Source organism: Crocuta crocuta, unplaced genomic scaffold (assembly GCF_008692635.1).
Source record: "Crocuta crocuta isolate KB4526 unplaced genomic scaffold, BGI_CrCroc_1.0 scaffold228, whole genome shotgun sequence".
In the NCBI taxonomy this organism is placed as follows: Eukaryota; Metazoa; Chordata; class Mammalia; order Carnivora; family Hyaenidae; genus Crocuta; species Crocuta crocuta.
This window is the reverse complement of record NW_027532820.1, coordinates 3,973,281-3,988,936: the sequence shown is the minus strand read 5'-3', so window position 1 is coordinate 3,988,936 and position 15,656 is coordinate 3,973,281. Positions and strand designations below refer to the sequence as shown.

General features: G+C 38.9%; 1 protein-coding gene across 4 annotated transcripts in view; it reads right to left on the bottom strand.

The window, feature by feature from the left end:
• Positions 1-15,656, bottom strand: part of DGKI (diacylglycerol kinase iota) — a 247,430-nt gene that overhangs the window by 100,639 nt on the left and 131,135 nt on the right. For 2 of the 4 annotated variants that reach the window (XM_077781021.1, XM_077781020.1), the window contains exons 17-18: positions 13,858-13,886; positions 5,296-5,304 (exon numbers count right to left, since the gene is read on the bottom strand). The exons of the other annotated variants lie outside the window; for them this stretch is intronic. In XM_077781021.1, the coding sequence (XP_077637147.1) occupies positions 5,296-5,304; positions 13,858-13,886 (38 nt within the window). The remainder of the gene's footprint in view (positions 1-5,295; positions 5,305-13,857; positions 13,887-15,656) is intronic. 4 annotated transcript variants of the gene reach the window in all.

Sequence of the window (15,656 nt, the reverse complement as noted above, 5' to 3'; positions counted from 1 at the left end):
ATCATCTTGTAGAACTATGTAAGCATGTGAATAAGTCTAGACTCTCTCATCAGGAATGCTCATTTGCCTTCACAACCATAACGTCTGGTAGAGCAATGGTAGACATTCAGTAACAGTTTATAAAAAGAGAGAGAAGGGCTTAGAGTGTGTTCACGTGTGAAAGAGAAAGTATGTCTCTAAGGGCTAAGTCAGCTTTCCACATGAGGCAAAGAAACAAAGGTCTGGAGCTGGAGAGCAAGCGTGCATTGGATTGGGGCTTGCCTTTACCTATTCTTCCGGAAGCTAAGCAAGGGAGTCAGTAAGCAAAAACGTGTGGAGGACTCCTGGAAGTGTCACATGTTTAGAGGAAATAATAATATAGAAAAATAACTTTTCTCTTCTCTTTGAATGTAAACAGAAACATCAGAGAAGTCATTAGTATGATAATCATGCATTTTTAAAAGAAATGGAAGGGAAATTCAGTGAGGAGATTCCTAAAAGTATGATTAAAGTAATCATCCTCAGCTAGGCTACATAAGGTTACCTACTGAACTAAAAAAAGAATAAAGATTTCTAACACTTGAGGAATAAGGAAGAAAATCTAGAATTTTTGCCTAGAAGTCAGTCAAATGTAGAAATCAATTATAGCTGTAACTAACATGATATAGCCCATGTTAGAATCTTGTTTAATGATGTTTTCTCTTAATTTCAAAAGTGCCAATGTAGAGAAATAAAATTTGATCAATATTATCTATCTACTTAAATTAGGAGACACATGTTATAGAAATGCAAGAATTCTATCATCATCTTTGATTTCCTTCTATTATCAATGCTTGGAGCTAAACTGATCATACATTCAATGTACTTGGTACCAGATATTTTAAACTACAATTAGACAGTAGATATTCCAGACCTAGAATAAAGAAGGTAGAGCTAGGGGGCACCTGGGTGGCTTAGTCGGTTAAGCGTCCGACTTCCGCTTAGGTCATGATCTCGCGGTTCGTGGGTTCGAGCCCCATGTCGGGCTGTGTGCTGACTGCCAGCTCCGAGCCTGGAGCCTGTTTCAGTCTGTGACTCCCTCTCTCTCTGACCCTCCCCTGCTCACGCTGTCTGTCTGTCTGTCTCTCTCCTAGAAATAAATAAAACATTAAAAAAAATTTAAAAAAAAAAAGGTAGAGCTAGGAAAAAGTTTTCAAAGATCTGTCATTCGTTTCTACTCTAAGTATAAAATCAGCTATTTTGTATTATTCCTCAAGAAGTCAATTAAGAGAAAGAGTGCTTTTGACTGATGTTAGCTTTTAATTAGGCTTAAAAAAGGCATTCTCTACCACAATTTCATACCATGATTACTGACAATTGCTGTCAAATTCATCCTATGAAAGGAGCAGTGTGCAATAAGAAGGATTTATAGTCATTCTCTCTTGAATTCAAATCCCAGCACTGCTTTAATCATGAGGAATTACTCACATTAGCTCTTTGGTTCTGCAAGTTACTCAATTCCTCTGAACCTTAAAGTGAAGACTATGGTATTTAGGATAGGTATCTTCTAGGATTTTATGAAGATTAAATGCAACACTCTATTTAAGAATGAATAACCAAAACATCAATGTTCTTTCTCCTGTACTCCCTTTACTATCTTTAGAACTTTAGCTAGAAAATGAATACATATTATCATATATCTTTCAGTTATCAGGATTAGCTGGTAGTTCCATAAGATATATTCCTGTTTTCTTAAAACTAATTTCTATTCTTTCTGTAATGGGAAAAATAACTGTAGTATAAAAATATTATAATCTGACAGTTCCATCTGGGGATTGACATGGTGGCAGAAGAAGAAATTGGTGGAGAATTATCACCTTCTTTTTAAAATATTGACAACTAACTACCACTTCACTGAAGTTTCCTTCATACTAATTGGGAGCAATGAAAGTCGTTAACACTTGAACATTAAAGTTATTTTCCCTAATCCTGATGATTCATCTTATTTTGGCCTTAGAGATTTTCTTTAACTCCAATAAGCAACAACTAATACTCAATCTACATAATGGAACTTTTATTGCAGGGATCAAATGGAATTTATATGTTCTAAGCAATAAAAACCAAGCTGGTTTTTCAATTCAGATGGCAGATTTAACACTTCCCTTTCTCTTGTCTGAAATGCTAAGTCAGAGTAAATGGGGTTTTAAAAGACATAAACCAAGAAAAAAAGAGGAGAAACAGTGAGAAGAAAGTAACAGATGAAGCAGATGGAAAATTGGTAAATGACCCATAGCCCCTAGAGAGTCCAGTCCTAAACTATGGATGGGATTGAGAATCAACAAGATTTGTATAGCAAAACCCTCAGAAGTCTCACAAACTGGCAGCATCCAGTGCCTCAGGAACTGAGGATGGAGGGGGCAGATAAAACAGATCACTAGATTCCACCAGCCACTCTTAGCAGGTACAATTACTTTGCAGATGAGAATTTACTGTCTGCAGAATACAGATCCCCAGATTTCTTCCCTTACTAGGCTCTCTAAAAGCTGGTATCCAGAACCCTGTCTTTTTGGAAAGAGATCTGAAGCCTCTTCTTGGGGGATCCTCAGAGAGTTAAAAGAAAATATTCCATCTATGAAATACAAACAGATTATATTTAAAAAAGATAAATAATAGGAGGGGGGTGCCATGGTGACTCAGTCGGTTAACTGTCCAACTTCGGCTCAGGTCATGATTTCATGATTTGTGAGTTTGAGCCCCATGTCAGGTTCTATGCTGACAACTCTGAGCCTGGAGCCTGCTTTGGATTCTGTGTCTCCCTCGCTCTCTGCTCCTCCCCCACTCACGCTCTGTCTCTCCCTCAAAAATAAATAAAACTTGAAAAAAAAACTATTTAAAATTAAGATAAGAGGGGTGCCTGGGTGGCTCAGTCCGTTAAGCGTCTGACTTCGGCTCAGGTCACAATCTTAGGGTTTATGGGTTCAAGGCCCACGTCAGGCTCTGTGCTGACAGCTAGCTCAGAGCCTGGAGCCTGCTTCAGATTCTGTGTCTCCCTCTCTCTGACCCTCCCCTGCTCACGCTGTCTCTCTCAGAATAAATAAAAACACTTAAAAAATTTTTTTAAATAAGATAAGAAATAGGAGGAAGAAGGAGAAGGAACATCATTCAGAGAACAAAAAATTCTTGAAAATAAAAAACTGATAGGAAAATAGAGTTTACTAGAGATAATATTAGACAATGTTAAGGAAATCTCCATAAAAGTAGAGCACAAACACAAGGAGGCATTAAATACAAGAGAAACACTAAGAAAAACAAGACTTAGCCAAGTGGCTACATTCAAATAACAGAAGTTCCAAAAACCAGAGAAAAGAGAAAGGAATAATTATCAAAAATAAACAAAATTTAAAAAATGTTCCTTAGAACTGAAGAATATTAGCTTCAAACTGAAATGACTTGACAGGTGCCCAGCATGATAACAATAAAACAAGAGTAAGACATTTTATTTTAAAATTTAAGAATATTGGGGACAATGAAACATCTATGAATTTCCAGAAAGGAATAACTAGATGACAGAGAAAGGATCAGGGATTAGATAGTCTTAAACTATACAAGCAACTGCAGGGTCAGGCAGGCAGGCAATGAAGCAATGCCTTCAGCATTCTAGGCTTTTACACATGATCCAAGCTATCAAACAAGTCCAAGGATTGAATGAAGGACACATTCTCGTTCAAGAAGCTACTGTAGTACTTCCTCTGACAAAAGTTTGAGTTTGCAAAAGGATGAGGAATGCACGCAACATAACACATGGGGAATACAAAAATCAAGAGGAGCAAAGTAAACCTCTTAGGCGGGGCTAGACAAACTCAGGATGACAAATACATTGGGCTGCCAAACAATATATACTGGAGCACTGTGACTCAAGAGACTGCTATGTGGACAGTTGTCATCATTAAGATTTTCATTATCCTTGGAGTTATTTTTCAACCCAAGGATAGAGCCCAGGCAGGTCTGAACCAGTTTCTTTTATGTATGTATGTATGTATGTATGTATGTATGTGTATAACAACACTATATCACCCTGAATGTACTCTACCTTAACCTGTTTTTCAGAGCAACAGTTAGGTTATGGTGGAGCAGAAGGTTATGGTGAAGCATTAGAATTCAAAGTTCATTCCCTCTAACCATATTTCTGCTTGATACCTAGAACATACCCTAACACTCTCACCAATGTTTCTCGGAATTCAATCATTACTTTGTTCCCTAAATACTCTTAGAATGGGCTCATGTGCACTCTCAGGGAAGCTGAAGATAGACATTGATGCAGAGACTCTTTTCATCTCTACTGAGTGTCTACATCTAAAAGCGAAATCATCTTTCCTTACACGGTGAGGTTTAAGTCTGTCAGTCAGTCTGTCTACCTCTAGCTCTATTTATTACAGTCTAATTCCTGTTAGAACAGAATGCAGCTGAATGGGGCTGTTAACCTATTCAAAACACAAACAAAACTATCTCCAATGGGATCATTAAAAGAAGGTATGAGACCTTAGAGAAAAGCTTCTCAGAAAATGGAAGAATTTGCAAAGATTGCATTATAAGCTCTAAACATACACATAAAAATACTAGAATTGCAGTCTTGAGGCTAAATAAAACCACAGTCATTCCTAAAAAGAATAAATCATAGAGTTAAAAATTCATAAAACAGCGAAGTGTTTTGAACAATCACCAAAAATGCATTTTATGTTAATGCTATTCAGAAATACCCTTTTTAAAATTTGACATTTCCTTAAGCATCAATTTTAGATTTATTGACATAATCTATACAGTTCATGCCTAATACTCACTCTTTCTATCAACTTATACACAGTCTTGAGAAACCAATAATCTTAAAAAGAAACTGTTTCCTAGAAAGTAACACAGGAGAAAAGCTAGGCAAGCTTGGGTTTGGCAAAGACAGTTTAGATACAACACCAAAAGCATGATCTATGAAAGAGAAAAGTGAGAAGTTGGAATTCATTTAATTAAAACTTCTGCTCTGTCAAAGATACTGTTGAAAAAATGAAAAGACCAAACAGATTGGGGAGAAAAAAATCTTTGCAAAACACATATCTGATAAAAGACTGGTATTCAACATATGTAAAGAACTCTTACCACAGGAACAGTCAATTAAAAGGTAGGGAAAGATCTGAACAGACATCTTACCAAAGAAAACAAATAAATGGCAAATAAGCACATGAAAAAAGTGCTCAACATCATATGTCATTAGGGAACTGCAGATTAAAACAGTGAAATAATGTTATAGATCTATTAGAATAGCTAAAATTGAAAAAAAAAACCTGACACCACCAAATGCTGGGGAGAATGTGGAGCAACAGGAACTTTCATTCACCGCAGATGGGAATGCAACATGGTGCACCCACTTTGGAAGATCGCTTGACAGCTTCTTACAAAATTAAACAAATTCTTACCAGCTGAAAATTATGTCCCCACAAAAATTTGCGCATGAGTGTTTACAGCAGCTTTATTCATAATTGCCAAAACTTGTAAGCAACAAACGCGTCCTTCAATTGGTGAATGAATAAACAGACTCATTAGCATACAATGGGATGTTATTCAGCAAGAAAGAGAAAGGAGTTTTCAAGCCACAAAAGACAATGGAGAAGCTTAAATGCAACCTGCTAAGTAAAAAGAAGCCAGTCTGAAAAGGTCATGAGCTTCATGATTCCAACTACATGGTATTCTGGAAAAGGCAAAACTATGGAGAGGAAAAAAAAAGTGGTTGCTAAGGGTTACAGGAAAGGGATAGATGAGAAGTACAGCCCAGTGGTACTTAGTGTAGTGAAACTACTCTGACTGATTCTGTCTTAGTGAATACATGTTACACATCTGTGAAAACCCATAAAACTATAGTACAGAGCACAAGCAGGAATCCTAATGTGGAGTATGGACTTTAGTTAGTAATAATGCATTAACACTGGCTCGTCAATTCTAACAACAAATGTACCATATACTAAAGCAAGATGTTAATAACGGGGGAGACTGAGTGGGGGAGGGAGGTGTGCGGTGAGGGAATATATGGAACTCTGTGTACTTTCCACTTAATTTTTTTGTAAATGTAAAACTTTTCTAAAAATAAAGCCTATTAATTGAAAAAAATAGAAACATAAGAGAAAAGAAAAAAAACAGGCTTTGGGTTTCCTACAGATAGATACTTTGCTAATATCAAGAGAATTACTTACATACAGAAAAACAAATGTTATCTACTTTCTTGGCCCTAGTTTTAACACTATTCAAGAAGTCACAAGATGATGGGAAGAAGGAACTAGAAATAAAAATCAAGGAGGGGAGGCAGGGGACTCTAAAGAAAGGAAAGAAAGCCGTAAGGGAGGCTGGGAGGGAATGAGTGGATCTTCCTATGGTTCTCATTAGTTTTGGATGTGTCGGGGTTATCAGGGAACTAAAGTTCCAACTTGATGGCTGACAATAATTAAAGAGAATGAGTTGGCAATGTTTCAATTCAACTTTCCCCCCTGGGTGCCACAGGTCTGTTTTACAACATCTTGTCATCATTAACTGCCAGAGCTCAAATGGAACCAACAGAGGAAATGAATAGGCATATTAGCATTCAAAAAGAAATACAACATCCTAAGAACTTTCTACTTCACCAGGGCAGAGCTGGGCTCTGTAAAAGGTTTCAGGACACTGGGTTCCTGTGATCAAAAGTGATCCTAGAGTTTGGACTCCATAGCTTGAGCTTAACCTTTCCACAGCTGGTTCTAGGGGTCATGCACAAGATCAAAGTAAACTACAGAGTTTTCACTGCATTCTCTGGGAGGCCAGTATTTTGAAGGTGTGCTTTCTACAAAGTAGCAGCTTCTCTACAAATCTGGGTTTCAAACTACAGATCAAATTCTGCTTCCTATCCTAATGGTAAACTACCTGAGAAGGCAACCCAAGGGGCCTCCAACTCATTTTTAAAAAAATCCTCTTGAATGTTTCATCGTTTATAATCTCAAATAACAACCCCTGATGTTCACTTTCATGTAACTAGGCAATTGTGCATCAGATATCATACGAAAATATTTTTCAGGTCCATGAGTCTTCCACTTAACCATTCAGCACGTAAGTTTTAAGGATTTTCTTCTGCCAGAGACCGCTGTAGTGCTACGAGGTGAGGAGCAATGCTGAGTAAGACTCAGTACCTGTCCTCAAGGTGTTACAGACCGGGGAAAGCAGAGGGATGTTAAACACATCCTCTCGATTTTATACCTTGTGATTGCAACTCTGACAAATGAGACTCTAATGTGTTTTGGACACAGAGGAGCTGTACATTTCTTAGGTCAGGACATACTTCACAGAGAGTTACCCCAAATGAAGACAATAAGGGAGTCCAGCAACAGAGACAAGAGTTTCTCAGGCATAGGAAATTCTCTTAGTCTTAGGCCATTCTTAGAGTCTAAGAATCCAAACCATGAAAAGTAGAAAATGTTCAAGACTTACAAACATAAGTGGGTGCAGAGTACGAGGGGGTGAGGTGAAGGCCAGAAGCTTGTGGGGTTTTTTATCCTAAGGAGCGGAACCTTTATTCTCAAAAGGACAGGCAGATAACTATAGGATTTCCAACAGATGATAAAGGTTTGAGATTTACATCAACCTAGAAGGCCTTAATGTCACCGTCAGCTTGACTATACTTGACATGGTGGCTGACCTCTCAGTTCTTATTCAGAAGACTTTCAATTGTAAAGTATTTCTCTGTCTTTTAAGATGTCAGTCTTCGCCCAGCCTCTCAGACTTTTGCAAGCCTAGCATGTCTTTCTCAAACACCTGGGAGGCTTTTCTCTGATGCCTTCAAGGAAGATAGTGTCCTGATCTTTGAGGCTCCATGGGTGGGTAGGGAACTCGAACCAAGTGCTACTAATCAGCAGCAAACAAGGATAGCCTCATCACACTGACTAGCCTCCTGCTAATGTCCTCCACTACTTTTCTACTCACTCACCCCAGTGCTTAAAAATTCTCCTGCCTTTTGATATGAACAGACACTTCTCCAAAGAGGACATCCAGATGGCCCACAGACACATAAAACGATGCTCAGCATCCCTCCTCATCAGGGAAATACAAATCAAAACCACACTGAGATACCACCTCACGCCAGTCAGAGTGGCTAAAATGAGCAAATCAGAGAACTCTAGATGCTGGCGAGGATGTGGAGAAACGGGCACCCTCCTACACTGTTGGTGGGAATGTAAACTGGTGCAGCCCCTCTGGAAAACAGTGTGGAGGTTCCTCAGGAAACTAACAATAGAACTCCCCTATGACCCAGCAATAGCACTGCTAGGAATTTACCCAAGGGATACAGAAATGCTGAGGCATAGGAGCACATGTACCCCAATGTTCATAGCAGCACTCTCCACAATAGCTAAAACATGGAAAGAGCCTAAGTGTCCATCAACAGATGAATGGATCAAGAAGATGTGGTTTATCTATACCATGGAATACTCCATGGCAATGAGAAACAATGAAATCTGGCCATGTGTAGCAACATGGATGGACCTTGAGGGTGTTATGCTGAGCGAAATAAGTCAGGCAGAGAAGGACAAATATCATATGTTTGCACGTATAGGAGGATTAGGAGGAACTTGACGGAGGAACAAGGGGGAGAAGAAGGGCGGAAATGGTGGGGGAAAGGGAGAGAGGCAAACCATGAGAGACTCTTGAATGCTGACAAAAACTGAGGACTGATGGATGTGGGGGGGAGGGGGGATGGGCATGGAGGAGGACACTTGTGGGGATGAGCACTGAGTGTTATGTGGAAACTAATTTGACAATAAACTATTTGAAAAAAAAATTCTCCTGCCTTTTGTTACAGCAGAATTGACTCTCTATTCTCTTTTGCAATAGTCTTGAATAAATTCTTCCTAGCCTGTTTAATTGTTCCAGGCCAATTTTTCTTTGACATTTTAGAAAAATCATTGGCAGAGATGTGGAAGACAAGGTGAGTGGCAGGAAGGTGAGTTAGGAAGAGCTTTAGCAGTAAAGGGGAGGAGAAGGGTGAAGCCCAGTAGAGTGGAAATGGCAGCAAAGGTAAGAAAGAAGAGACATGTGGGGGAGAGACTGAAGTCAAGGAATCATCCCTATGAACAATCGGAGAGTGAGAAGGAAAAGATACAAGGGTGAGTCAAGGTTGTTGAGAGCGCCCGTGGCAGCTATAACCTCCTTGTAACCCCCCTCACGGTGGCAGCTATAACCTCCTTGTAACCCCCCTCACGCCGCAGTGGACTGTTGCCTGTTGAGCTCGTGAGAGAGTGGAGGAAACAAAGAAGGTGAGATGAGGGGTGGGGGAGGGCTGGGAAGAGGAACATTAAGAGAGAGAGAGAGAGGGAGAGATGGGTGAATGGGTTATGAAAACAATATAAAAGTGTCTTTTGTAATGCTGGATGACAAAGACCAGTTATAAATGCCTCAAAAGCAGTTGGTAACACCTTAACTATCTTAAAGGGGCTTTTTAGTTAAAATGTTGTTACAGGCAGAATTCTTAAGAATATTCTCAAGACTGGGGGCGCCTGGGTGGCTCGGTCACTTAAGCATTTGGCTTCAGCTCATGTCATGATCATGTGGTTCATGAGTTCAAGCCCCATGTGGGGCTCTGTGCTGACAGCTCAGAGCCTGGAGCCTGCTTCAGATTCTGTGTCTCCCTCTCTCTCTGTCCCTCCCCCATTCACACTCTGTCTCTTTGTCTCTCAAAAATAAATAAACATTAACAAATTTTTAAAAAATATTCTCAAGCCGGGAGAACCAAGAGTAGGGAAGGAAGAAGGAAGAAAGACAATGCCCTAACCCTCTCCCAGACATCCATCCAAAGCCCTTACTACAGTCCTCAGGAAATATGAATTAGTCAGTAATTGATCCTTTTCTTTACCTCTTGTAATCACCAGCATACAGGGCATAATAAATGGAAAAGCAGAAGTGAGAGAGAAATCCAGGGGGAAAAAAGTTAAAACAGTCTTCTGAACAAAAACAGAAGAAGTCAGATGGAGAATGCAAACCAGTCACAGCTAATATGTTTAAAATTGCACAAGTTTTCTTTTTATCTACTTCTGATGAATTTGGTTCATGTGTTACCAAGGATAATCTAGGGGAAAGTATGGGCAAAGGGTCAATACTCTTAAGAACTCTTAAGGTCCAGATGAAACAATTCTAAGAAATGTTATAATCTTCCAACTTGATATGGAAGTTTACCAACAATGATGTAGATTTCTATTTTTGATGGAAAGAACTCCATTTCAATGAAAATTCCTAATGTCACACACAATGAAATTCTAATCAAATTCTACAATAACACAATGTGTTATAAAGTTCCTTGGGATTTACTTCCAGTGTGAAATGTAATAGCAGCTTTTAATGGTGAGTTCTAGAATGTACTTGACAATGCACATTAGAAAATAATATAATTTTTCCCAGGTACATCTGTCAATAAGATAATATTTTCAAAGTTCCTAGATAGAGAGAAGAACCACCACTGATAATTTACTAGAGCCAATGCTCTAGTATTTAGGAGCTAACAAATACTTGGTTATAACACTGGAATCTTGGTTACGTGCCCTCGTCAGCCAAATAAATACAAAAGTCAAATGAAACATGAAGTATCCAAAAGCAAAGATTCCTAACTGTTCCAAAATTTAAATACTCAAAATTATGGTTAGAGAGACAAGTTAAAACATTTTTCACTTTTTTTTTTTGCATATCATACTGTCCATTGGACTATATGGTGATAGACAAGGTCACCAACAAACAGATACTGAGGACACATTCAGTCATGCAGCTCTGAATTTCTGAGTTCATTGGATACATGTGCAGAATTAATGACAGATTTCCTAAAATCTTCTGAAGAGGCCTAAATCTCTGGAAGCAAAAAGAATAAACTAATTACAAGTAGACAGGCACCACGGAGGGATGTGAAATAGGGCAGATTTAAGCAAACACATCCTTAGAATCTGACAACCCAGGGGACTCTCTAATTCTATTTATCAGTGACTCCCGAGCAGAGCCATGGATCAGTGATTCAGGAAAACCACTAAGTATTATTAAGAAAGAGTGCTTTCCAGGAGACTATAGATGCTGGCAAGGATGTGGAGAAAAGGGCACCTTCTTACACTGTTGGTGAGAATGTAAACTGGTGCAGCCCCTCTGGAAAACAGTGTGGAGGTTCCTCAAAAAATTAACAGTAGAACTCTCCTATGACCCAGCAATAGCATTGCTAGGAATTTACTCAAGGGATACAGAAATGCTGATGCACAGGGGCACATGTACCCCAGTGTTCATAGTAGCACTTTCAACAATAGCCAAATCATGGAAAGAGCCTAAATGTCCATCAACGGACAAATGGATCAAGAAGATGTAGTTTATCTATACAATGGAATACTACATGGCAATGAGAAAGAACGAAATCTGGCCATTTGTAGCAACGCGGGTGGAACTTGAGGGTATTATGCTAAGTGAAATAAGTTAGGCAGAGAAAGACAGATACCACATGTTTTCACTCATAGGTGGAACAGGAGAAACTTAACAGAGAACTGTAAGGGGAAGAGAAGGGGAAAAAATAGTTAAGGAGAGGGAGGGATACAAACCACAAGAGACTCTTAAATACTGAGAACAAACTGAGGGTTGATGGGCGGTGGGGGAGAAGGGGAAATGGGTGATGAGCATGGAAGAGGGCACTTGTTGGGAAGAGCACTGGGTGTTATATGGAAACCAATTTGACAATAAACTATATTTTAAAAAAAGAAGAGTGCTTTCCACTGGATGAACTATGAAAAGCCTACGTCTTTTACCTATGTTAGTAGCACATACAATTGTTGTTATGAGTCAATTTGCAAAGAGGTTATTTTCAGATTAGCACACACTTCTGTCCTTGGTTCTATCCAGTTCAATAGTTCTACCAATAAACTGGAAGAATACAGAGAAGAAATGTCCATCTTGTTAAACATCAAACTCTGGAGTTAATTCTGACTCCAGTGTTAAGCTAGAAATAGCCTGAAATTTAGACTGTCTTGCATTTAGGTTTCCGATTTTAATCACTCAAATTCCAAATGGAGAATATTTAGCTTAATAATAGTTCATGTCAAAAAAGAACTTTTAAGAAAAGGTCATCATTAACATTTTGTGTTTCTTTTAGTTAATTCTGACACATCTAAAGAAGGTAACTTATATTCCAATTCCCTGAATTTGGAATGGCAGGGTCAAAAAATACAAAGAAAACTTTGGAGGCTAGTGGTCATGAGTCTAATCCCTAGCACCTAGGACAGTGCTTGGTACATAGTAGGTATTCAATACATAGTTGTTAATGAAAAGTAAATGAATGGACTCAAGGATTTCTAGTGTGTGGGTGGTTCCCTCCTGACCTTAGTTTAAAAATCAGGTGCTCAGTGACATAAATGGGATGACGCTTTCAGAACTGAAGTGCCCCACCTGGATCCATGATGGGACTGAGACATTCATTCCATTGGCTGTTGGCTCTACTGGTAGCTCACGGCTGAGTCCCTCTCCAGGAAGGAAGCTACCCTACTCAGGATTTGCTTCTTCCCAAGGAAACCACCCTTGTTTCAACTGGGACAACCCTAAATGGCCATCCCAGCAACTGTTACAGCTCAACTTCCTCCTCTGCCTAACTCTACTTTCCTCCCTTTTCACAACTGCTGTTCCCTCTTGGAGAATCTTCAATAAATCTCCATGTAAAACTCAAAAAGCCACAGACTCTATTTCCTGTGGAAACCCAACCAATAACAAAAACTATGATTCCAAACTCTTTTTTTTTAAACACATATCTAGAAGTGATAGCTATGTCTTTACAAAGAAGTAAGAGTGTATATTAGGAAAGTATAATGGGAGCACCTGGGTGGCTCAGTTGGCTAAGCATCTGACCCCACACCACTCACATGTTAACATGATGAATAAAAAAACAATATTATACAAGGCTCTTAGAAGGAAGTCTTTAAAGAGAAACCAAACTGCCATCTAAGGTGATATCCTAGAGTTGTCCAAGGAAGGTCCCAAGAAAATGAACTAGATCAGTGTGTGAGCAGTAAGGATTGGTCATTATTTTGTGTGTGCACACAGAATAAACTAATGAAAATTTAAAAATATTCCTTTGGGCAGAGACTTGAGAATATACCTGGAGTTGATGGTTCTCATTACCAAGCACTAAGTTTCAACAATGAGAGAAGGATCAAATATCAACACTTTAGGCTTATTTCCTAGTGTGAGACTTAAAGTCATTGGCATCGAATTCACCACAGCTCTCGAAGTGCGTCTTTACTTGTAAACAAAGCAATGTTTTGTATCATAAACAGAATTAGATTACACAGGGATTTATATTAAAAATAGATCATCATCTTCTAGTGAATCTTTGAAATTGGAAAGAGAGTACACTCATTTTTGTTTGTTTTTTAAAAATTTTTAATGTTTGTTTATTTTTGAGAGAGAGCACGCGAGCAGGAGAGGGGCAGAGAGAGAGGGAGACACAGAATCTGAAGCAGGCTTCAGGCTCTGAGCTGTTAGCACCTGAGTAGGACTCTACATGCGCTTATGAAAAGCCAATGAATTAAATGATCTATATCTAAACTGCTGCTCAGCAATCCTGCCTGGTCCATTCATTCTGTTGCTCTTCAAACTGATAATTTCCAACTTCATCTGCTCTTCCTGAACACTGATACCCTCCCGTCGCTACCATTAGTTAGTAGCCTTGCTTCTTATTTCACTGAGAAAATACAAGTCATCATGATGGGACTTCTCTAGAATACCCAAACCTCCAACTTCCCTGCCTGTGTATCACTCCTCTGCCTTCCTGCTCTGTACTCTGCAGAGCCTGCCTCGAGCCCTCACTGGGCACGAGATCCCATCTCCACCCACACAAAGCTGTTTCCCCTGCAGTTGACCTTCTCTCCTCAATTGAGTTCTCTCTTTCCAGTAAATGCGCCCCATCAGAAGAGACAGCTGCACTATCTTACATGCAGAAAAATGTCCTCCATGGATGCCACATCCCCTTCCAGCCACCAGCCCATTCTCTCCTTCCCTCTATAGCTAAACATCTAACAAGAGCAACCTGTGCAGACTCACTTCCTTCCCTCCCATGTACACACTCTATTCACCTTTTCACTCTTCAACCTCTCATAGGGTGACTAATAACTACCCTCTGCCCAAATAACCACCCTCTCCCCAAATCCAATGACCAGCTCTTAGCATGCAATCCTTCCTCCACCTCTTTGACTCTGGGGCATTTGACAGAGTTCTCTCACTGTCCTTTCATAAAACATTTTTCTTCTCTTGGCTTGCAATAAACAAGCTGTTTTTTTTTTTTCTAGTTCACCACATGCTGCTTCTTAGTCACCATGGGTCCTGTACATCTCCCCCACTCTATTTACCAAGTTGCTCAGCCCAAAACCTCAGAGGTTTTGGGGAGAATTAAATTACATGATAGAAGTAGAAATGCTAAGACATTTCCTTACTCACAATGATGGTACACTATGAGTTGACTATTATTTTTACTTATTATTACATTTTAAATGAAAAGATCAATGTAAGATACAGACAAAGATGGGGAAGAAGAGTAAGAGAAAATAAGCACCGTGGGTAAATGCCAACTCATGAAAATAGGAAAAGACAAACACTCACGGAGGGATGGACAGTGCCCTTCAGAGTACAGACTGATACCATTTAACTCCTGAGACAGATTTCAAAATGGAACACCCACCTCCACCAAATGGAGGACTTATCTCTACTGAATAGCCTGGTTGTCAACTTGTCAAATGAGGGGGAAAGATTCAATTTTAGATGAAGTAATCACCAGAAAAAGAAATAAGTATTTATAGCAAATTCATGAGGCAAAATGCACATACACTATTTTCTAATGCTCACATTCATTATGAGTGATGCCCATGCTTTAAAAACTTAGGAAACATGTTGGGAGGAAAACGATTAAATTCTATGCAATTTCTATTGGGCTAAGCACTTTTATAATTTAGTATGTTCTCTGGAAACACCTAGTTTAACCACTGCATTTTGCAGATAAAGCACCTAAAGCCTGAAGAGGATAAATGTACTGTATTTAATTATACAACTAATTAGTGCTTAAACTGGCTTTTCTCATTCTTGCTTATATATTTCTATTACTTTCTTTAGTTATTCAAGTGATGTTTGCTAGGAAAATAGGTACCTAGTGTTTCCATAGCCCTGCTGCAATTCTTATCACAGGAGAAAAAAATTCCAGTGAATTTTTGTTTTGTTTTGTTTTTTTCTCACCATGGTTTGCTTAGAGTTAGCACTCAATAAATGTGTGTAGAATAAATGATACTGTTATGTTCAATGTCCCAGTTTCACCTTCCGATGTTTAGCATTAACGTGGTATCTGGCATATATATGTTGCAAATATATAATTTCTGGAAGCATGACTACATCTTGAGTGAATGGCTCTACCATTTTGACAAACGTATTACATTCACTTGAGGTCAAATACGGAAACTAGAAAGAATGAAAATTCCAGTGATTCACCTCCCTTTGAAGATAGGTTAAACTTAGTGACTCACAAAAAATAGCATAGGGAAAGGAAAAAGAAATTGTAACTTTACAGAGAAGAAACCTACCAAAAACAACAAATGATCAGGCAACCATCATTATGGATGTTGGAGACTGCACCTCTGCAGTATTTGTTT